Source organism: Typha angustifolia, chromosome 1 (genome assembly GCF_048772165.1).
Source record: "Typha angustifolia cultivar Huaian chromosome 1, ASM4877216v1, whole genome shotgun sequence".
In the NCBI taxonomy this organism is placed as follows: domain Eukaryota; kingdom Viridiplantae; phylum Streptophyta; class Magnoliopsida; order Poales; family Typhaceae; genus Typha; species Typha angustifolia.
The window spans coordinates 7,804,311-7,829,617 of NC_133239.1; the positions used below are offsets into that span (position 1 = coordinate 7,804,311).

The following is a 25,307-nucleotide window of genomic DNA, read 5'->3' on the forward strand; positions in this document are numbered from 1 at the left end:
TCAGGGTCCTCATAGTTTTATGCAAAATGTTTTATTGCTGCCATTCTCTATAACGGAATCTGTCTGACATTATGTTCTAACACTGAAAGAACCTCTAGAAATTCTTAGAGCGTATTCTGCAACTTTTGCTACATTAGGCAGGAAGACTGAGTATTAGAGACATTTCATAATGACTAAAAATCCTGTAATGTGACTGTTGTTTTGAGTCTGAGATAAGTTAAAGATGAACCAAGCTAGTGCCTATGATATGTTCAGATGGATGGGAATTTGCCTTTGTAGTTGCAAAATGATTAGTAGTCTATGAATTAAGTGCTCATTTCAAATGACTCAAAATCTTTTCTGTTGCTAAGTTCCAAATCCTGATGGTTTTAGACATTTAGCTAGAAACATTGTTTTTTCAAACTCTTCAATAACAGTGCTAGCATTGGAATGTGGATAGCTTTGTTTCTCCTATTACAACTATCACTCCTACTCCAAGGTTATATTTTTTTAAACCTATTCCCAAACTTCCACAATTTTGTTCCTGGATGCCTCATGTGACTGTTAAATGTTATGAAGATTAGATTGACACATTTATGGTTCATACATGAGCACATGTACCAGAGTAATAGACTAATTTGAATTTCAATACATGCAAATTCATTGGTTACATATCATTATTTTTTGTCAATAATATATCTCTAGATGGTTTAATTTGGCTTGAGCCATGTCAGATTCATGTCTTCCTAGGTTACAGTATAAATCAGTTGTTACCATTTGAACTCATTCCTCATCTTATAACCACTTCTTTGAGCTATCATTTATGTATTTATTTGCAATTCTTACTATATCCACATCAATATGACTTGTGCAGATGGCAGAAAACTTCATTCCTGTTATGGTAGCCAAACAATTACAAAGAAGAGAAAGGTAATATGACAAACCTTTAGATGATTTGTGAGTAGCATGTTTTTGGATTTTGGACTACCTAGTTCATTCTAATCTAGGTTTATGGAGTAAATATGAAATTATGATTTCATTAAACTTTTCAGTCATTGTTATATGCTCCAAATATACTATTTGTTGTAGTCGTAAGATGAAAATTTTAGGTGCATGTTCTCTTGTAGTGGTTTTGCAGATGGAATTTGCGAGCTTGCAATACTGCAATGGACTCACAACCTTTTCTTTTTTTTAAAAAAAAAAATAGTGACCTTATCTAATAGTAGGGTTGCAGGCTTGTAAGTTTGCAATGGACTTATAGGTCTGCAAACTTAGAGGGAAAAAATGTTCATTACAAGCTAATAAAGCCATTTGCGGACTTACAAACCCTAAACCTGCTAATCACTCTTATTATACAAATACAATGGTGGTTGCTGGCTTAGCAATACCCAAGATATAGTGTTTTTACATCCAAGATATTCATTTTTTTAGAATTTTTTTAAACTTTTAATTGCTTCAATTTAATAATACTATTTTCATACTTCAAAATCAAAAGGTCTAAGGGCATTTTAGTGTATCTTTTCTACATATCTTTATTTGCCCTCCAAAACCAACACTCTTTTTATTTTTTTGGATCACATAAAATGTAATAATTACAAGGTTAGTTTACAACCAAACACCATATTTTTGTAGCTTGGTTCAAATTACCTAATGAGGCCAGCTAGCTTCTATCAACTACCAAACTCAAACCAAATAGAGCCTTAGTTTTTGGCTTTGAAGAGTGGGTCCCATGTATACAATATAACAAACATGTATGATACTTGTATGCAAAATCATGTCAGTAGTCCTACAATGGGCCCTGGGAAGCACAAACACTTCAAATAGCGTGCGTGTCTAATGCTCATTGGACAATTGTTGGACACGTGTCAAACACTTTTAAAGTATCTGATATTTAAAAAATATGAAATAAATTCAGACACTCATTATATAATTCTAGGGCACGTTTTGGGCACGTGATTTATGATATGTTATAAAAATCTATACCATAAATCATCTATTGCAGGAATTTTCTGCATATGTTGAAGAAATCATAAGTTAGTGCATTAAAGAAAAATATTATTAGTGCAAATAAATGCACAAATCACATATTTGCCTATTCCGTCCACTCTTGCGTAAGTTAAAGTGTTACAACCTGTAAATGTAATATGCTAAGAGAAAAGTAATGTTAAGGGTATTGTCACTTATTAGCATTATGGATGGGTTGCCCTTCGGTATGAAATTCTCTCCCTCATGACTTATCGTCCAACCAAAGCGTCAATGGATGGGTTGCCCTTCTATGTTTGTGTGAGTGCATGTGCTTGAAAGTGGTGTGCATACCACATTACCAACTCTCCCGGGATAGGAGAAACTCGACTTTGGAGTGGGGCTGAGAGCAGTTTTGGTATTCCTAGAGGTTAGGATCTATCTACTGAAGCTCCTTGTGTGTGATCCATGTGCTATCAAACTCTAGGCGATCTCTTTATCGGACCAGTAATTGGTGAACTTTTCTATCAGCATTAGAGGTTACTTGTTTATCCAAAACATCGTCTATCTTTTCTTTTGTGTGGATGGAAAATGGTAAGTGGCTAGATTTAAAGCATGTATATCTGGAGAGATGGAAGTAGCTATATCATAAAGATCATCATGGATGATTACAAGAGGTTTATAGGCTACTAAATCTTTAATAAGTGGAACTAATGCTATAATCAGAAGGAATATCTGTAACATAAGCATTAGGTTCTACATGTTTCAGTATCCAAAAAGGTTTAGCACTATGAGCTTGCAATTTTCTTACATTACCCAATGGAAATTGCTTGGGCTTGATACGAGTGATGACATGATCTCCAGCATGAAATTTTTTAGCACATCGATGCAAATCACCTGTAGTTTATAGTGAAGATTACTAGTTTTGATTTGCTTACTTATCTCTTAATGTAATGAATGGATATGGTATGTAAATGCTTTTGCAAATTTTGAGACTTTAGAATGCAGAGACATATGAAGGTCTAAAGGTTTATAAGCTTTATACCCATGGACAATCTCATACCTATAGACCTATTTATGAGGTTATTATATGCAAATTTGTGCTATAGGAAGATTAAAATCCCAGTTTCTATTGTGATCACCTATGAGACAGGGTAAAAGATTTCTTAGGCGTAGCGGTTGACAACCTCTGTCTGACGAAGATCGCGGTGAGCCGATGTCAACGAGGATCTTGGAGATGAACGAATTGGTTTAACGCACCTGATTAAGATCTTGGAGAAGAGGGTTGGTATAATTGGGTGGGTTTCGAGATTAGTTGGAGGAAGGAGACGAGAGGGTTGGAGTTATTAGGTCGATGATCACATGCAAGGTTTAGTGAGCACGTGAATGGGTTAATGGGTTAAGTGGAAACAATGGAAAGAGAAGGGTTCAAATTAATGGGTTAAGTGGGGTTGATGGGTTTGGATTAATGGGTTTAGCTTAATGGACTTGGGTTGAGGGAGAGGTATGCTTTAGTCTAGTTTGAATAGAGGATTGGGTTGGTTTAGATTAGTGAATATGGGTGAGTAAATGGGTTTACGGAAAAGCAATCCTCTAGATCTGAAATTTGAAATTTAAAAATTCAAAATTTAGAGATAAAAAGGAAACAATAAAAAGCTGAATTTTGGATTTTTTTTTTCAAAATAGAGAAGTTCTTTGTTTTTTTTTCATCTACAAAGAAAGGAAAGAATATTCTTGACTTTGGTAATGAATTATTAAATTACACATGAGCAACTCACTTTTGATGATATTTGAGTCTCATGTGGAGGTTCCGCGGTAGCGACGAATTCTTCTTCTTCTTCTTTGTCGATGGTGATCTCCTCGTGCGATTCAGAACTTGTTATGCTCATTGTGCGTTGGACTTCATAGTGTTCCGGTGTTCGTGGGGCAATCGGTCGAGCAAAGAAAAAATGAGGTGCGATGTAAAATCTAGGAGGCGAGATGTCCATAAACTAGGACTTTTGGCTTTGATACTAAAATTAATGTAGAATAATAGTATCAATGAAGAAGAAAAATCCTTTGAATCCACTAATAGGCTGTTGGAATCCACCAACAAAAGAGAGAAAATTAGATAATTTCAAAATTTCAAAATATTTATTAACCTCTAAAGATAACATAACAAGCCTTTATATAGGCAAACTCTAAAAAGGATAGAAGACTAAAATGTCCCTCAAGCGAAAGACTAAAATTTTCTCATATGAAATTCTCCCTTCACAACTCATCGCCTAACCAAAGCATCAATGGATGGGTTGCCCTTCTATGTTTGCATGAGTATACGTGCATAAAAGTGGTGTTTGCACCACATTGTCACTTAAGTTATAATCCATTAATATATTTCACGATCTGTTATCATAAGTCATAAATCTATTTTCTTCTTCATCCTCTCCTTTGTGGCTATAGAAACCCTAACATAAGCTAATAGTGACCATTGAGATGGAGAAGTGGTAGTGAGGATCATGGATGGCCGTGTCGATTGGTGGTCGGCACTGCACGTCATGGCACGTGTCGCTGCACTTGTCGGTCGTGTCGCAAGAGAGGGAGAGAAAAAAAGGAGAGAGACTCGGTCCGCAACTTAAGTTTTTATTCGAAATTGATCCGATGACCCGACCCACTTGGGTCGTCTTCCTCCTCAAGCCAACAAGGGCTAGGGCATCCGTGTCGCGATCAGCGACCTCGGGCACAATGGGCAATGGCAAGGTCGTCGGTGACGGCGACGACGATGAAGAGTTTTCAGTGAAGCGCTGCGGCACCCCTTGTGCCACATGACGATACGTCGTCTGCACGACCATTGTTGGTGAGGACTTCCAAACCAATCTATGGTTTGATTCTCTTATGAATACATTATTGGTGTCTGTGTATTATAATTATATTATAATTTTTTTATTTTATTGTGTCCTGTCTTATTTATTCTAAGATTTACCATATTGCCGTATTTGTATTGTTCAGTATCCATGTTCCATGTCAGTGTCTGTACTTCTTATAGTGAGCCTTTCTCGATTATAGGTTGTTCCTAAAGGTGATCAGATCTCATCTTGATGGAGCCTAATTATCATTTATTTGTTAAGTTTGAGTAGTTCATACAAGCTACAACCTCTGATGATTAGCTCTTTCATTTTGTTCTTATTAGATTATACCTTTATCATCTGTTAACTTATTGAATATGATCATAACTTTCTTTCACTCTATTATGGTTTCATTCAATATTTTACTCTCTAGGTCTTGGAGTCTCCTATTGAAGATACCACAATTTTGCATAAAAAAGATGTCCCTGCAAAGAAACATGGCATTGGTAAAGGTCTGATGACAGTGTGGCATGCAACAAATTCCGACAATGGACATTTCCCTGCTGATTTTGACTTTTTGGATGGAAATGCTGCTTTGAGATCTTTAAGATCACATGCTGCTTTCAAGGAAATAGTATGCCAAGTACCGAATCATCAAAAGCTTGGTTTAGTAAGTTCCTAATTTCTCGATTGGGGTTTTTTCCTTATGCTACAAAATGTTTATTAGTACAAGTGCAAATTTCTATTGGAGTTTTTATCAAAATTACATACTTATCATTGTTTTTTTTTTCCTTCTTTTATTATAAATTTTGCAGAAACAAATAGAAGCAACCAAAAGGATAGACAAACGGCGAAAGCCTTCTTTAAATAAAAGAAAGGTACCCTGCCTTAACATCTCTAGCTACTGTTAATGCTACATGATAATTAAAGTAGAGAAGATGATGAAGGTGGAAATGAGTGCAGCTAAAAGTGAAGTCCTTTTACTTTCAAATTGGCTCAGAGAGCAAGATGGATCATTAATTAGAAGTTATGTTTAGAACTGAAATTGAGTGCAGGTTGGTTATATACTGTGAACGCCATTCATACATGCCTTTTTTTCAGGTAAAATCTACCAAAATCTTAGATTCTAAGAGACCTTATGCAAATGAATGCAAGCTTTCAATTGATGAACCTCAATCCTCAGAACATCAAAATGAGCTTGCAACATTTGTTGATGATGAGGAGCTAGAACTTAGGGAGTTACAGGCAGGACCTAATCCGTTGAGATGTTCAGCTCATCTTGCTTCCAGTGGAAGACATGCTTGCCCACTTTGCAAAGGTTTGTTTACTGTGCTTATCTCTTGGATTTCCTATTCATAACAAGGTACACCACTTTAACTGTTCTTGCATCTTTAGACCTATTGGCCAGGTTTCCTCCACAAACTGTCAATATGAAGCAGCCATTCCTAACAAGACCTTGGGATTCATCACCAGGACTTGTAAAAAAGCTGTTCAAGGTTAGTGGGTCCAATGGATCAAGTTGTTATTGTCTATCATTGCTTTTTACATCTAGTCTTTACGTCTTTAATATTTGCATGATAAAGTTAGATATTTCTTAAGTCACGTCCCAGTCAGCATATTATTGTAGTCTGAGTTACTATATTAATGCTGTTTCTTTATCAGTTGTTTTCATATTTGTTGGGAGCTAAAGTATACCTTAGTATTGTTAGTAATCATGCTATAGTAACATGCGATATGAATCTGTAATATGAACTCTTATCAACATGTCCATTGCAAATATATTTACAGGTTTGCATCTGTAATAATTGCTATCAGCTGATCTTACCGCTAAGTAGTGAAGGAAAACTTTATTTTGTTGAAGAGGAGGAAAATATTGGAAAAATTTACATTTCCTTGTATCATCTTTAGATTTGATACAGTTAATGAGATACACTTACTTTTGTAATTGGTAATTACCTGAAGTATTGCTGTTATAAGCAATGAGAATTGAGATGCAACATTCATTTGGCTTTGATGAGAATTTTAGGATATTCCAACATCAGCATCATTGCTTGGCTTGTGATTTATCTATTCTTATACACCCATTTTAAACTCATCCGAAAATTATGTTACATCTCACTTAATACTATCTGATTAAGGATTATGATATTATTTGAAGTGGGTTCATATAAGATAAATTAGATCATAAAATCATATGCTTTTGCTTTCTTGTAAATTTACCTCCACTATAGTTCTATGTGCTGCTGGAGCATATCATACATTAACTACTTTAATTATTTATTTATATTACTTCTAAAGGAACATATTTAAGATATATTTTAAACAGCAGGTTCAAATAAACTATATTAGGTCATAAAATTGTTAGCTTTTGATGTTTCTTGTAAGATTAACTCAATTGTCCGCTACTGGATCATATCATGCAAACATTACTGCTGTTGTTTCTTTAAAGTGCTTCTTAAACATATTTAAGATTTTAAAAAACAAATTTTCATTTCCTCAGCTTCCAAATCATCATTAGATAACTTGATGTGCTCAGTTGCATCAAATAACCACCATGAGCAACAATTTACATTTATTCTTCTGAGCAACATGTACAATTTACATGTTCACATAATTTTCTGCTTCATGGTTGATTATAGTTAAAGGAAGTCATGCTATGTTTCTTTTCACTGTTCAGTTGTAGTCCTAAAATGTGTATCTAATGTCAGGTCCATTCTTGACAGGTTCTCCGATTCCTTTATACATGTTCGATATGTTTTGATGTAAATCCCTTTTCACTGTTCAGTTGTCCTAAAATGTGTATCTAATGTCAGGTCCATTCTTGACAGGTTCTCCGATTCCTTTATACACGTTCTATATGTTTTGATGTAAATCCCTTTACCCTTGACGAGCTTGCTCAGGCATTCCATGACAAGGTCCAAAGCTTGTGAAGAACCATTTTATAATTTATTACTCTGCATTCAAAATCGTTGTATTCTGATGTTGGTTTTAATGTCACTTCTAGGATTCCTTGTTACTGGGGAAAGTACATGTAGCCCTCCTCAAGCTTCTTTTTTTAGAAGTGGAAAGAGAAAAAAGTAGTGGATTTATTCCACGTTCTTTTAAAGATTGCAGATTCCTCAGTTTCTTGAATTTTGTAAGTTTTTGACCCTGTATATTGTTGATATTATGCAATTTACCCTTAGAAGTTTCTTTGTTGTTACTATTACTTATTATTGTCATTATGTTTCATAAATTGTAACCTTATTATCATTATCCTTATTGTTATTATTACTGTTATAACAAGTAAGTTGAGTTTAGGCCAATCGAAAAGTAGAAATTTTCTCCCCAGTTGTGCTCTGTGTGGCTGTACTCTGTGACTCTCTAATTTGTGGAGAAACTTGTCCCTTAGATGTTCAGCTCTAGTACTTTATATAATTGAAGGTGATCTTCATAAAATAAGTTATGGGAGGCATTCTAGACCTATCTTGTTGGATTTTGCTTTTTCATTAGAGTGCATCAGTGAAAGTCGTGTAGACACATTTTAGGTCTGCAACTGGCAGTTGAAGAATGGATCCACTTCTTGTTAAGAATTAAGATGCACTCTATTGAGAATATAGGCAAAAGTTTTTTTTTTAATTAATGATTAATATAATGGATAATGTTGTGATTTTCTTAACTAAGTTGTATCAATAAGCTTCATGTATAAGGGGACATAACTATTAATTGAGAGTTTGAGACAGCTTTTACTTTTTTTTAACAAAGCATGCCATTTTGGGAAAGTTCTTTGAAATGCTTTTATACTTCTTGTATTCTTTTGACAATGAATGACTAGATCTAACTATTTAAGTTAAAATTGGTGGCTATTCCACTGACCATTTCACTAACATAGTACATCTATGCTGTGTGCCATGCAGGTTAGAGAACAGGAATTTGATGTGAATTTCTGGAGCCAGTCCCTCAATCCTCTTACTTGGATTGAAATTCTGCGGCAAGTCTTAGTTGCAGCTGGTTTTGGTTCAAAACAAAGGACATTACGGAGAGATATTTTTAACAAGGTAGTAGAAAGTTGCATATCTCATGCTTCTTATGAAGTGATTAAAATGGATCTTCTGAATTGTGGATCAACTTTTCTTTAGGGTTTAGGGCATAGTGTGCACACTTCATGCAGTTGCATAGATGTTGTTTAATGTATGAATAGAAAATGAGTTGTGTCACATATCTTTATCCTATGAATGAGTCCTCCAATCATTTGTGGCACATCCTTCTTTCTTGGTCTGGATGTCGTGTTAGTTTGTCGTGGTTAGTAGGTAATTCCATTTGAAGATACTATCTTTCATGGACAACTACATAGTGAATTAGCTTGTCCACAACCATGAAGAATGAATGCCGTGATACTTTTATATTATTATTAGATGCTTTATTCTTTTAATTTACAAGACCATCTGAACTTTCTTCACTTGGTAAAAATTGCATTATTAGAGTGGAGGTCTCATGTTGGAGGAGGTTCGTAACTTACATTTATTGAGGACACTGATGGAGGACCAACATAGAATTATAGATAGTATTTGCACATAACATTGTTCTTAAATGTGGTCTATGAGTTTGTGTGGGGCCCTTGATGGTCGTATATGCATTTGCCATCAAGTGCCTTATATAAAATTAACTTGAATAGCACCCGTGTATGACTTTATTGAATCCTTACTGTATTAATTTTTTTTAACGATTTTTTTAATGACAACTATTACTTGCCATATGAAGCAAAACTTATATAGAGAGAAGTGCCTATCTTCCATATCACTGAATACAGCATGTTCTCTATAGATCTTTAACTTCCTCTGAATACAGCTTGTTTTCTATAGATCTTTAACTTCCTCTGAATACAGCTTGTTTTCTATAGATTTATCAATTCAAGAACTACTAAATAGCAAAAGCATATGCACCTGCATATGTGTCACATATTGCTTGTGCGCTATGCAGGTGCTCGATTACCTGCATACTGTAATTACATTTTAGAATATTACTGCAATAGTCTAATGAGGATTTGGAAGGACAAAGGGTTGAATTGGAAGGATCCTAAGCTGATGTGGATGGAAGTTAGAGAATTTGCAGAATATTCACATATAAGTTGTTTTTTGAGGAGGATAATTGACAACAATATCTAGAGTTTTCATTTTTTTTTGGTATATTGCCACCTATTTAGTCCTATTGATGAAACCCTTTTCTGTACATATCACCTAACTTTTTTCATTATAATTGGAAAAAACCATCTCATTATCATTTACAAAAAATATTTTCTATATATGCTAATTCTTGGATCAAGTGCCCTTTAAATCGTTCATATATAAATATGTTTCGTAAGAAAAGAATACGGAGGCTAGTTTTCATGAATGATACAATAATTTTCTGCAAACATATTTCAAAAAGGAGTCGACTTTGCAAAAAGGTATTTTTGCAATGAGTTTATATGTTGGTGATATTAAAAATCCCCTAATATCTATAAAGCTAACAACTTACAGTTATGCAAAGGTTTGGTAACATTTATGTTTTTGCTTCCTAAAAATCTGAGTATTGTATTGCTCATTGAGTTTCAAGTGTTCTACATCATGCCATGTATTTTCTTAACATTTTCCTTGATGTAATGGCCAAATTTGATAAGTGATCTTGTATGATATAAATGACCTAAATAAAGTACTGTTTATCTGGATGTTTGATCTAGTACTTTACCTTTTAGCAAGCAGCTATAATTAAGATAGAGGAATTTGTGTGCTGAAGAAATTTTTTTTGTCAGTACAAGAGTTTCTGTGTAATAATCCTATAACCTATGAAAGAGTTGCTTTCTGACCAGTAGTTTACTTCTATATATAATTTCTCTATATGTTACTGGTAAGGTTCTAAGTATTTGTTTTAGCATCGGGATTGGCTGCTAAAATGCTGCTTCTACTGCCCTTCAACATATTGTAGTTCTTCTGTCTGATAAAACTTGATTCATGTTATACATTGCTTCTACTGTCCTATATCTTGTAGTTCTTCTATCTGATAAAGTTATATAGCTGGAAGATAGGTAAAAGAAGTTGCTTCACTACCTAAAAGTGAAAAAAATTTATTGTAGTTAAATTAGTTTTTGCTCCTAAAATTTGAGATTGCCCTAAACTTTGATGGACCAATTGTTTGCTTTTATTTTCACATCCTTAGGATGTCTGAAAAGGAAGATGTCAGCTTTTGTATTTAATGAGCCATCAGTGCTTATCTCCTATTTTAAAGCCATTGTGGCGGACATGTCAAACAAGCATTTGAGAAACCTATCTTACTGTGCCTTTTTTGGTGTATCTTTTTATGCTATTACATGTCTCGGTGTGGTACAGCATGACACTTGTGACCTGCCACTGATAGTCCTCCAAAAGGACAGTAGTTACTCTCTACCCTATCATCTGATTGGGTTCCAATCAGCAAAGTTTAATCCCATTCACAATATTCTTGTTTTTCTACTTTGCCATGTCCCGTGGCACTTGCAATGACTTATGTACCAGGAAATATCTTTCTACTGCTCATGATTATGGTGTGGTCTTTAATTTCTTCGGTACAATAGTTTCCACTTTATGCCTTTAAGCCAGTTAAATTTGTTCATTCTTATGCTTATCAGCTTCATAGCTCTCTTTGGTATTTTCGTATTACATCAGCTAGTTACCTTTTATTCTTATGCATGATAGCATGTTTTTATTACTTTATGTACACTATTAAATGTATGTAATCCTAGTTTTGTTTGCTAGTCTTTTAAGAGTTTAATGTTTTCTTGATTACATTCAAGTTATGGTCACATATTATCATTCTTCTAGTTTAAGTAGATTAACATTGTTTTTTTAATTCTTGATTACATCCAATTTGTGGTCATATATTATCATTCTTCTAGTTCAAGGAGTTTAACATAGTTTATAGACACAATATCCAAAAACTAACAAAAAAATGGTGATTCTTTGATCTCTTATGTGTTCTTTTTAGGAGAGGAATCGGATGACAAAATATGGTTTACGTCCCCGTACATTGAAAGGTGAATTGTTTTCTTTATTGGCGAGTAAAGGAAGTGGTGGATCAAAGGTCTCAGAGCTGGCCAAATCTCCTCAGGTCCTACTTTAGTTATATTTAATACTGGCCTTGAATAATTATCTGTGATACTAATTTAAAAGTTTCCATTATATTCAGAAGATGTAAGTTTTTATATCTACCTTTCAGATAGCTGAGCTTGACCTTCCTAGCACCATAGAAGGACTAGAGAAAATAATTTGTTCAACTCTTTCTAGTGACATCACATTATTCGAAAAGATTGCACCTTCTGCATATCGTCTCCGTGTTGATCCTCAAATCAAGGGAAAAGAAGATCCTCAATCAGACGGTGAGGATTCAGGAAGTGTTGACAATGACTCTGTGGATGCCAGCACAAGCAGTAGTGGTGATGATTCTGATGATTCCAATGAGATGAATTCAACTAGACATGAAAGGAGGATTGTGAAGTCCAAGGTTCGGGTTAAGAAAGTTGGCCGGAAGTTGACTGAGTATAGTGAAATTGATGAAAGTTATTCTGGAGAAGCATGGGTTCTAGGATTAATGGAAGGTGAATATGCAGACCTAAGCATTGATGAGAAGTTAGACACTTTAATTGCATTGATTGATCTTGTTGTCGGTGCTGGTCCTGGTTTAAGAATTGAGGTAATTCAAAGTTGCTCAGTCAAACATTTTCCACCACAGTGATATATAATTATTTGCTGCTGTTTGTTCATGTAGTTGTTTCTTTGTTTTTCTTTCCAACCGCATTTACCCTGCTTTGCTTATTGGACTATAAATCTCTGCCCTGAGTGAATACCCATATATAGCATTCTGTACTGTGAAAAAAATATCATACATCTTCTGAAGATAGCAATGTGATGACCACATACTTAAGCCTGTATTTGCAATACTATTGCTTTTGATTTCTATAGAACTACCTATCATAATTCCATAAGATAGTCTTTGTGTAATTCCAAACTTCTCCTTAATGTAGTTGCATTAATATTGATAACTATTTCTACTTTCTAGGTTTTTCTATCTTTCGTGTTTCTGTTACATTTGTTTTAAGCTAGATTTTCACTAACCACTAACTATTGATATTCTCCTTGATATAATTGGTGTTGAATTCGTAAACCTCTGTATACGCCTGATTATCCATTTTACCGAACAATCATTTATTTTTCCATTACTTCCGTTTAAGCTGGAATCTCAAAAACCAAAAGTCTTTTGATACTACTATGGACAAATGTTCTTTTAGCTTCTCTACAGCAGGAACTTGTGTCATTCTTTTACTTTAGGTATGATCCCTATAATTCCTGGTTCCACGTCGCCAACATCTCGTATGAGATAGAGTTCTGATGATGATGAGCTTTTTAAATGGAAATGGGGATGCCCTTTCTTAGTTCTTTTATTCGAGGTTGGACTATTGTATTGCCAAAAACAAGGTTCCCAGTATCGGGATCGGTATTGGCCGTCCAGAAAAACGATATGTATCAGCCGTTCATATCGGATCGGACTATTTTTTATTATATAAAATTTTAAATATTATTTAAAAATATAGAAAAATGCAAAAAATTTTAGAAAAAATGATAGAAAAATAAGAAAACAAAAATTACTCACATATGAAGTCTAAAAAATTAAAAAATGTATTAACTTACTCAAAATTTAAAATTTTGATGAATACTAAGCTGGTTCTTGTAAATTTCTACAGTCTTCATCATCATAATCACCATAAGTTTGTAAATATTGATGTCTGGGGCCTAATGCTCCAAAAAGTGATTCTATCATACAAGTCATATTATATGGATCTTATTGTGTGCCTTGCGTCTGAGGAGGATAATAACCAGCATTTGAATCTTGTGTCTGAGAATACTGAGGATACTGAGGATAATAACTAGCATATGGATCCTGTGATGGTTCCAAATAATAAATACTCGATGTACCATAATCATGAGAAGTAATATTTTTAGGACGACATTGCTGATATGTATATACATCCTTAGTTTTTCTGTCTTCAATTCTTATGCCTCCTTGACTTTCCTCAACAAATGTAGATAGGACGATCTCACCATTATATGTATTATTAGGACTATGACTAGTAATATTAGGTATATTATCTCTCGCTGCTGAACGACTTGTATCAGCCTTGACACTCTTCGTGGTCTCTCCTAATATCTCATCTAACCATGGGTTATCTATGTCATCTAATAATATGTCTTTTATTTCTCTGATCTATGGAGTAAAGGGGTTTTCTTCATCAAAAACATGATTTAAATCAATCAGTTGTTCATTTTCTGCTTTCTTAAATTTCTTTCCCTCAATCTCATATTATAATGACAAAAAATTAACTTTTCCAATCTTTCCATTGTCAATCGGTTGTATGTTTTTGTGTGAATTAAAGAGAAATTATCCAATTTCTTTCACACTGATGAATACAGTTTGACTTAAAATTTTCTTTGCTATTGGTGTTAAATTTGGTGCCTCCCCCATCCATAGATAGACCACCATTCAGCTGGAGTGTTATGAGGTATAGTTGCAGCAACTTTTGCAGTACTGAATTGTCTAGCTCTCAATCTATATCTCTCAATCTAAAATCAGAAATATATTATTGCATACTGATTATATTGAAAGTTATAACTTGAAACAAATAAGAATAAAATTATTTAATTGAATCATAACTCATTTCATTATCGCAAAGGATTTGTTTATGAATATCTGGCTCAAGCTTGCTGATTACGTTCCTAACTCCCAACAAGACTTCACTATTATTATTGATATTTATAGAGAATTGAAATCTTGGATTAAGAAAATACCCTATAGAAATTTAAAATTTGTAAGCATTCAAGTTTTTAAATATTCATAAATAAAAGTAAATTAGTAAATTAAAACTTAAAACTTAAAACTTAAAAGCATGCCTACCAGTAGCGTGTATATTTTTACGTAGTTGTTTGTTTCATCTAGAATCAATCATCTTCCACTACTTCTTATAACTTTGGCTCACATTTTTTTTGATTGATTCATTTGCTATATCTATTGCCTTATATAAAAAAATCATCTTAGACTTGTTATCACTGTTTACAAGTCTTAATATTTTAACAAAAGGCTCAAAATACTGTGGTGACAATTGTAATATTATCTCAAGATGCATTTTCAAGAGCCATATTTTTCAAAGTTTCATCTAAAGATTTTCTTTAGGTTTTATATTCTTGATTTTTATAGACCACTCCTGTGATGTAAATATCCGCATAATATCATTCTTGTAGCGTATGATGCTCTGCAAGGCTAAAAAATAAGTGACAAATCTAGTGATGTCGGGTCTGATGATTTTTCTACCACCAGTCATCTGTCTGAGTAAATTAAGAACCCAATCATGTTATATATAAAATTTGTCAACCTCTGACTTTCATGTATGACCATATTAATTTTAGGCTCTTTTGCAATATCCTCTTACATTAGATCAATACAATATGCAGCACATGGCGTCCAATATAAATGAGGTCTTTTTATCATAAGTAAATTTTCAACAGCTTTATAATTGGCCGTATTATCAGTAACCACTTGGACTACTCTTTTTTCATCGATTTCTTGTACCACCTCATCCATCAACTGACAAATATAATCTGCATTTTTGAAATGAGCAGTAGCATACATAGATTTCAAAAATATTGTCCTCATGCCAGAGTACATTAAAAAATTAATTATATTTCTTTTTTTGTTTTGTGTACACCCATCACATATCAATATACAACCAAATTCATTCCAATATCGTTTAAATGTCTCAATGTAAGTGCAAAGTTTATCTATCTCTGAGTCAAGATATTTAGTAGCAATATTATTTGAACTAGGAGGCGGAACACCAGGCTTTACTAATTGTATAGCATTAACTGATCTAGATCTCTGAAAGTTATCATCAATGCTTCTTCTTATCTCTTCCTCTCTATACATATTTTTGCTCTTTTTCATTGCCCTCCTTATTTATCTCTTCTCATTTTTCTCACTCTGCTCACTGCTATTATCATCAATGTGTATAAGATTACGTATCAATTCTTCACGAACCATTGACTCTCTTTGTTGTGTAGATTGTTTATCGTTCTTTTTGCCAATTAAATGAGCTAACATCTATTTTATAATTTCCAAAGACACTTGAGTGCAAGCTGTTACATTTCTTTATCTTTTAGCTAAATGTTATTTCAAACGGCTGACGTCACCACTCATTTTCTTTCCACACCAGTTGCATTTAACATGTTTTTTATCTTGCTCGATAGTGCTGCAATGTTGCCACTCAATGTCGGTATCATATGACTTTTCTTTTAGAACCATTGATATTTTAACTCTTTAATTAAAAAATATAAACAAAAATCAAAATAAAATATAAATTAATTTAAAATTTAGGAAAATAAAACCCTCTTAATTTTTTTTCTATTTTTTTCTTTACTTCTTTCTAATTTTCAGTTTCCATCCTTCTCAGCCTCTCAACTCTCAAGTTCTTATACGGTGCTGCTGCTTACTACGCACCTGCAACAACAGCATACCTACTGTTGCAGCTGCAGGTGCTGAGTAGCATAAGCAGTAGCACCTGCTGCAGCTTAGTAGCTAAGCAGCAGCTGTAGGTGCTGCTCAGCACCTGCTGCAGGTGCAGCTGTTGCTTCACCACAGGAACACCTACCTGTGCACAATGAGAAAAGAAAGAAAGAGGAATTAGAAACTAAAAAAAAACTCACTCGAGGTCGCCGGAGGTCGAGGTCGTCGGATCTTCGTTGAAGAACATTGCCGGAGGTCAAGGTCACCGGAGATTTACTCAGTTGCTGTGGGTGGGAGGACATCACACATCAATTATTGATGCCCCCCGGGTAGGATCCGGGTGTTCCCACCCGTTTCGGTTGAAACAGATCGGGTTTCGGCCGAAACCCCAGCCTGGGATCAACCGAAACTGGGAACCTTAGCCAAAAGCCAGTTCACTATTGATCTAATGTAAAAATCAAATGGGAATGTATTTGGTGTAAACCTATGAAGCACGAATACGAATACGAATACAGATACGGGATATAGGGATATGGAGATATAGATATGGGGATACGATAAATTCTTAAAAGTAGGATATGAGCATAGTTTTTAGTATCTACATGTAAAAAATAATTATCCCAAAAATGATAAGATAAAAAGAAAGAAAGCTATAAATTTAGTATCTACATGTCAAACTTTAGAACGATATGGTAAAAGAAGCTGATAGGTAACTCAAAGTTTTAGCGAAATATTGAAACCTAATTCAACTATTAATCTACAATTAGTTTCGATCTTTATGGCTTTTAAGCTGTGTTTAATTTATTATCAAATAAACAAAGCCTTAAAGTATCATAAAAGGTTGGAATCATATATATATATATATATATATATATGTATGTAAAGTATATATTTTATATCACTTTTTAGCATAAAAAAAAGATATCGGAGTCATGTCGAAAAATTAAAATTAATTTTACTCCTCCAGCCGTATCTGATATGTATTAGAACGTATCGGTGCCGTACGGTATTTGATACATATTAGATACCAGTACAGATGGATAAACAAAGTACCCGTTCTTCGTAGGTGTAAACAAAGACAAATTTATAGGAAGATATGGCATCCTAGTGAATGAGGCTTCTGTATGTTAGTGAAGGCTATATGTAAACTTCACTATCCCCAACTTAAATTTATTGCAATGGAAAAATTAAATATATATCTGTTTAAGTAGGGTGGGCAATCGGGTCGGGTTAAACAAGCTTAGGTCGGGTCAACTTCACCCTAACAACGAATACGACCCGATTAATAATCAGGCATTTGGTAGATACGAACACAACCTGATTATTAAATGGGTAACACGACATATTTAATAAACGGGTTAGATTAACACGAAACGTTTATACGACCCATTTAACCTGTTTAATAACGGGTCGGGTTTACATGACACATTGCACCACCATCTGATCTATTTATAAATCCTATATAAAATTTAATATTTATTAATTTCTCATATAAACAAAATAATTTATTTTCAACTCAACTCATATAATATCAAAATTACAATTCTAATAATTCATCAGAACAAAAGATCATACAACAAAGTTTAGAGTTTAAAACAAAGTTTAGAGTTTAAAACAAAGTTCTAACTCTTAAGCCCACACCCATACAACAAATTGAATGGAATAAAATTTAGAACAAATCCATACAAGTTATACAACAAAGTTTAGACTTTAGAACAAAGTTCTAACTCTTAAACTCAAATTCATACAACAAATTGAATGGAATAAAATTTAGAATAAATCCATACAACCAGTTTTAGTTATAACTCTCAAATGTAACAATCCCATAATAATTAGAACAAAATTGAAAGTTTACAGTCCATTATAAATTACAAATAGTTAATAATAAGTAAACAATAACATTAAGCCCTCTATTTTATTTTTCAAAGATCATGACCCTGTCAAAAAAAATAAAAGAGAATGTTAATAACTAAGATATAAGATAGAGAAAAAAACTTTAGTTGTATTAGTCATTGAGCATTCACCAAATTAGATTTATACAATTTGAGCATTCGATAGAGTCAACAACTTTACTTGCATTAGTCATTGAGTCCAAATTTATAGTATCTTCTGTTAGTTCCTCCAATGCTACCAAATTTTCTGCCATAATATGATAAAATAGTTAGTGGACTAAACTTTTTGAATATTTATATAAGAAAACAATAAAATGCTTACCTCTAGTATGAAACACAACGATCTATGCAACTGTTTTCACCCATATTCAGCTCAGATTCCTTATACCTGAAGAAGAGAATAGAAGATGTCCAGAATAAATCTTCTGATCTTTAATTCTTTAGTTAAAAATAACATTCTTCAAGAGATCATTAGAACCATCATAGATATTGGAAAATATTAAGACCAAAGGATCAGTGTCTCATAATGTATTCCATTAGTTTATCTGGCGAATTCACATAGATACCTATATTAACTTAAAACAAATGAACTTTCACATGAAGGATATGGTCATGCATCTTGGAAGTGAAAGATGATACTAAGAGTACAGATGACAGCAACAGAATTAGGGAAAGAATGAGCAAAAACTTGCGTACCTTTTCTCAATACATTTGTTAGAACAAGTCAGATGAGTGCAAAACATATAATGGAACTTTCAGCAGAGATTGATCGAAAATGAATCAAGATCCATACAACAAAAACACATGAGCTGATATGCATTTCAAGCCATGACTCAATTGTCCACTGAGCAACTATCTTCCAACTGAAAAATATGGACGCCATTCTGAATGAATATTAGGAAGTGGATCTGTGATTGTACTATAAGAGTCACAGTTTCTTTAAATAAATAGCCAATCGAATGACTGATGATGATTTACAGAGCTTTGTTATCGTCAAAAACATAGAAAAGGAAAAATGATATCCTTGTCAATGCCTCGTGTATTTACTGACAGTTTCAACTCACTGATCTCCTTGTCAATGTCCTGCAGCATGCAGAATTAGATGTCAAATCACTGAAAACCAGAAAAATGTAGTCTTGAAGGTAAGAACTACTGCAGCCATAAAATAGAGGTAATTTTGAACCTCAACTGTATCATATAAAATAGATGGCACCTGAAGCACCATACACAAAGTTTGAAAAAAAAAATATAAACTGTAGGCATGAGAAAGTTTACCTCCATGAACTGCACAATAAAGTCTATCAGTTATGCTTGTGCATGTCCTCACAATGATAGTTGCTATTAGAAAACTAATATCATAACCCTGTAAGAGAGAGGATTTGTTATACCTTTTTCCATTAGTAAAAGATGCAGCTGGAGAATACATAAGACATAAGAGATATATTAACATTTATGCTATTATCAAAAAATGTTTACCAAAGAAATAGATTAGAAGATAAGTGATGTACACATTAAGTTCTGAAAGAAAGTACCGAGTGACAAATAAAAGCACAAATCCAGCTAAAATACATTTATCTATCATTACTGCAGCAAAATATTAACATGTCACAGTTTAACTGATGGATGATATAATATGCCCAGTAACACAATAATATGTAGACAGATGTAACATCCTTTTCCCAGAACCAGAAGACATCAGATAACTTATCAATGTTACTAAGAACTTTCAATCTTAAGGTGAACCAACATAACAACACCTGCACTGGCTTTCTCCTCAGAACTTGGAATGCCTCTGCCCTCATCAATAGAAATCTAAGAAACTTCTTGGTAAGGATGTTCTCAAGTTCATCCGCCTGCTTGACCTGTAAACAGAAGCACATGAACATACATTGTGAGAAAGCTTGTGTGCATCAGTCAACAGAAGCACAGATCAGGGCTCAAAGTTGGGAACCGGGGGGAAGGGGGGGAAGGAGTCGGCAGGGGAAATGTCGAGAAGACGCCGGCAGCAGTGTGGGGAGTGGGCAGATCATGGCGGCAGCGACGTGGGGGAGAGAACGATGGGGAGATGAGTTGAGGGAGTGTGTGAGAGAGTTGGAGTTAGGGTTATTAAGTTTAGAATATATATATATATATATATATATATATATATATATAGTGCGGGTAAGCGGGTTGGCGGGTTGACCCAACCTGAACTGACCTGTATACTTAAACAAGTTAAACGGGTCAAAATGGGCTAGTTATATAAACCCGAACACGACCCGATTATTAATCGTATTTGGTGGGCTGACCCGTTTATGACTCGAACCCAATTAAGTTAAACCCAAACCTGATTAAGATACGGATTATCGGGTCGGGTCAAAATTTGCCACCCCTAGTTTTAAGGGGCTTCTCATGCATAATGCGAAATATGTTAGGAAAAGAGACTAAAACTAAAATAAGTCGGTTCCAACTGGATTATACTCAACGACTCTTCGGTACAAGATATTGTCAATCTTTATGCTCCTGTGTCATAACAGCTCGTGTATGGTATTCTGGTTCTCAACCAGATGTGGATCATCTTTTCTTGAATGTCTCCATTGTTTTGATTTGGCTGATTTTATTTGATTTAGTTCTATTGAATCATGACAATAGTTGGCAGGATTGCCATGCCATGCTTACCCATCAGTAGGTGTTTGTCATGTACTGTGCCAGTTCCTTGTTGACAACTTGACACCAGGAAATGAGGGAATCTGAATACTCCTCAATGCAACCCGAACCTGTGCTGATCTTGTTTCACATTCTTTGCTGCTCCATTTGAACCAGCAAGAATATGTAGCATGTGGATATGCCCAATTTGTACTGATCCATCTTGGGTGCTTATTATCACAGCTCTTGGCAGAAGTAGATCCTTTCTTGTTGAAGTGTTGTGTATTATATTTTCGGAAAAATCTTTATATTTGTCCTTATGTGGACTAACTATTGATTGCAGTTTCTTTTATCTCATTGTGCCTCTTTAACTTTTGTAGGAGCCAGAAAGAAGTGCCTCTGTTATTCTGTCAGCTTCATTTCATGGATCAGGTGCAAAAATAAAGAAATCATCAACAAGTTACCAACTACCATCCAGTTTTATATGGAAGGGATCAATGCGTGATGTCAAAGAATCATCACAGCATTCTTTCCCTATTGATTCTTCTTTAATCAGCTCAAAATCTAAGAAGGGGCAGGCAGTTGATAATGAAAATGAACATCAATTTGGTGACTCTAGAGATAACTCTGAAGTCACAGAAGTATCTGGTCAGGATGTGCACCCACTGCAATCCATTTATTTAGGGTCTGATCGTAGGTACAATAATTATTGGCTTTTTCTTGGCCCTTGTACTACAAATGATCCTGGACATCGCAGGGTCTACTTTGAGTCTTCTGAAGATGGTCACTGGGAAGTGATTGATAGCACACAGGTTGTTCATTTTCTGCCTTATATGCTGATTATAAGACCATACTAAATTACTTTCCTCTTTGGAATAATAATTTCAAGAATAAGTTTGATCATGGTTTGTTCTTAACCATCAATTTTATCCTTTGACATCATTCTAGGCTTTGCTTGCCCTGCTATCTGTTTTAGACAGCAGAGGCACAAGGGAAGCTCGTCTTCTTGCATCTTTGGAGAAGAGGCAAGCGTTTCTATGTCAAACAATGGAAAGTTATATGAAAGATGAACATGAAATCAGGCAAACAAGGGTATCTGATCCATCTGACTTGGAGAATAGCAGCGGAAGTGGATCTTCACCTATATCAGATATTGACAATTCTACAGTTTTAGAATTAACGAACAATTTCTCAGCATCGTCCAGTGTAATAGCTCTTGAACTTGGGAGGAAAGGCGAAGAAAAGAAACAAAAATGGGAAAGATCACAGGCATTTGACCAATGGATTTGGAGTTCCTTTTATTCTGTTCTTAATGCTGTAAAATTCAGTAAAAGGTCATATATGGAGTCATTAACTCGCTGTGAGAGTTGCCATGACTTGTACTGGAGAGATGAGAAGCATTGTAGAATATGTCACTCTACATTTGAGATAGATTTTGATCTTGAAGAAAGATATGCTGTCCATGTGGCAACATGTAGGGAACCAGAGGGCATCTGTGACTTTCCGAAACATAAGGTTCTACCTTCACAGTTGCAGGCCCTCAAGGCAGCTATTCATGCAATTGAGGTTAGACACAAAATTACTCATCTGGAATAACCTTTTGCAAGTATCAACTTAGACTGGAAATTTCATGTTCACAAAAAGGATGATCTGAACTGAAAAAAAAAAAATTTTATAGCATGTCTTGTTAGTTATTACTTACCTGCTATAAGATGTTTTTCATTCTCTCCTACTTTCTGTAGGCGACAATGCCTGAGATAACATTGGCCAGTTCATGGATGAAATCTGCTCACAAACTGTGGGTTAAGCGACTTCGACGCACGTCGTCTTTACCGGAACTTCTGCAGGTCATTTTTGTCTAGCTATAGCTGTTGTTACTATGTCATTGGTGGTCATAAAATTTATTTAGTTTTACGATGATATTGTCATGTACTTGCCCATTTTACCCTCTTACAACTATCCATGGCAGGTTGTTGCTGATTTTGTTGGGGCGATAAACGAAGATTGGCTGAGCGAATGTGCTTCTATGATAGGTTCTAATTCCTCTGTGGATGATATCATTATCTACTTCCAGACAATGCCACAAACAACTTCGGCCGTTGCACTTTGGATAGTGAAATTGGATTCTCTTATTGCTCCTCATTTGGAAACAGCTCAGTCTGGTAGGACAGACAGAAGCATACCCTTATTGAAAAGTATGTTGTAGTTCTGCCATAATCTATATCTATGGTTCTTTCTTAATCTTTATGATGTTTTATTTTGTAGTACTGTTGCATGCTATAGTTTCCAGTGCTACTAGCTTCTTATGCTTACACATTAAGGAGAATGATTCCGAGCAATTAATGGGTTTCTTATGACTAAAATAATTGTGAGCAACAATGCACCATTATTAATTTGCTTTCATTCAGCTCACTCAACAATTATGCACCATTTGTAGGGCTTGAGTTCTTACATGCATAGTCTGAAGTCTCGTTTGTTCATTTTATACCAAACCAATCAGTTATAGTGCAGACTGACTCAAAGAAAAGCCTGAATAATAGATCAGGACATCTCCTTTCTATGTTACTGAACATGGAATAATCCACCTGGTACACTCATGTTGCCGAAGATTCATATAGCATTTCTTTATGACATCACTTTCTGATCCTAAACAATTGCTTGTCTTACCTTCTTTGTTTCACTTGAACTAAGAACCATTCACATGTAAACACATTTTAGAGAAGACTCATGATCAACCATCTATTTAGAGCTCCCTATTAACACTTCATCTCAAAGTTTTAGAAAAAGAAGTAACACTTTTATAGCCATAAAATTCACTTGAAGTTTGCTCATCTTGAGGCGAAATAAAGTAAGAGCACTTTATCTCTCTCTATCTTGAGATTATCCTTTGAACATGGCTAGGGAAAATGTTAAAAATGTTGAGAGTGCTAAAGACATATATGTGCTAAGCAGAACTAATGGCTAGGGAAAATGTTGAAACTTTTCCAAAAGTTTCAACATGGAGTCTCTAGTCAAACTTACATAAAACATATATGTGCTTGTTTGTGCATTGGACTACCAACTTTATGATTGAGAGTGCTAAAGACTAAAGCAAAGGTGATATGGATCTCTACGCGGAATACTACAAACATTTGACCTGCATGCAAGTGCACCAAGAGATCTATATGAACAATTAAGATCTAAGGCATGGTAAGCAATGTGAAGCAACTAGATCAAACATGTGAGAGCCAGGGGTTAACTCCAAGTCCCAATATGGCTGGATCTCAGATGGGTACTCTGAGATAAGTTGGCAATGAAAAAAGTGTGCAGCTTTTGGAAAGATATCTGGGCTGGTAATTGTTGCTTAGGAATATATTTTCCAAAGTTGTTTTGAGACTGCATGGGATGAAGATGATGAATTGAGTACTTAGCAGTTACTTTTAGAAGAATATTAGATAATGAATTGAGTAAGGAGGAGCAGGAACTGCATCTGCCATTGGAAAACATTGAAGTGGCGGCAGAAAGATAAGGTGAAATGGAGAATTTTAATAAAAGGTACAGGGTCAGATCCCTTTAGTCTCGTAAATTATGGAGGGGGGCTATCTCCCTCCTATGGAACTTGGAGCTTGAGAATACCGTTGAAGATCTGAACATTTATATGGTTAGTTTGTCAAAAGAACATTCTTACAAGGGAGAACATGAGAAAAGCATTTGGTTGAAGTTGAAGGGTCCGTACGGAAAAGTAGAGAGACAATTCAACACTTGTTTGTGGAATGTGGGATAGTTGCAAGTAGAATCTAAGAATGGTGCAATAAGAATATGGTAAGTGTGAAATGTCTGAGGTGTTTGACATCAAATTTATTTTATATTTTTAAGAATTTTATAAATCACACCCTATATTTTATCTATTTTGTAATTCACACCCCGTCTTTGAGGTTTTTGTAATCCGACCCCTATTTCTTTTTATAATTCTTATTTAACACCTTTTGTTAATTTAAACGGTACCAGCAAAGGAATATTTCATTATAATATATAAAATAATTTTTAAATATCTAAATTACTCATGCCTTCTTTAGATAAGGGAGAAAAGGAGGAAAAATAATGGTGAGGGTATTTTAGTAATTTGGTTGATATCAGTTAATCAAAATAACGTCATGGTGTTAAATTAGGATTATAGAAAAAAAATGAGGGGTCGAGTTACAAAATTATTAAAAACGAGGTATGAATCACAAAATAGGTAAAATATAGGGTGTGATTTATAAAATACCCTATTTCTTAGATGTTGGTAACTAGGTGTGTAATTGAGCTGAGCTTGATGGAGCTTGGCTCTGATCAAGCTTGAATTAAAAATAATTCCAAGCCTACATTTATGATCAAGTTTGAATTGAAATCATTTCAATTTAAGCTAATTTTGAGTTAATTTTAAGCTCGAATTGAGTTCGAGCTTAAACGAGCTGATCAATAAGTAATTTCAAGCCTTAATCAATTCAAGCCAAATTTTAAGCTT

The 25,307-nt window shown here is 34.4% G+C and overlaps 1 protein-coding gene across 2 annotated transcripts in view; it reads left to right on the plus strand.

The window, feature by feature from the left end:
• The window catches only part of LOC140775472 (homeobox-DDT domain protein RLT3), a 32,836-nt gene that overhangs the window by 2,940 nt on the left and 4,589 nt on the right, over positions 1 to 25,307 (plus strand). For both annotated transcript variants that reach the window (XM_073118830.1, XM_073118905.1), the window contains 14 exons: positions 854 to 909; positions 5,197 to 5,433; positions 5,579 to 5,641; positions 5,865 to 6,081; positions 6,159 to 6,259; positions 7,592 to 7,678; positions 7,768 to 7,899; positions 8,660 to 8,800; positions 11,742 to 11,864; positions 11,973 to 12,446; positions 21,202 to 21,633; positions 21,770 to 22,387; positions 22,564 to 22,668; positions 22,791 to 23,016. In XM_073118830.1, the coding sequence (XP_072974931.1) occupies positions 854 to 909; positions 5,197 to 5,433; positions 5,579 to 5,641; positions 5,865 to 6,081; positions 6,159 to 6,259; positions 7,592 to 7,678; positions 7,768 to 7,899; positions 8,660 to 8,800; positions 11,742 to 11,864; positions 11,973 to 12,446; positions 21,202 to 21,633; positions 21,770 to 22,387; positions 22,564 to 22,668; positions 22,791 to 23,016 (3,012 nt within the window). The remainder of the gene's footprint in view (positions 1 to 853; positions 910 to 5,196; positions 5,434 to 5,578; positions 5,642 to 5,864; positions 6,082 to 6,158; positions 6,260 to 7,591; positions 7,679 to 7,767; positions 7,900 to 8,659; positions 8,801 to 11,741; positions 11,865 to 11,972; positions 12,447 to 21,201; positions 21,634 to 21,769; positions 22,388 to 22,563; positions 22,669 to 22,790; positions 23,017 to 25,307) is intronic.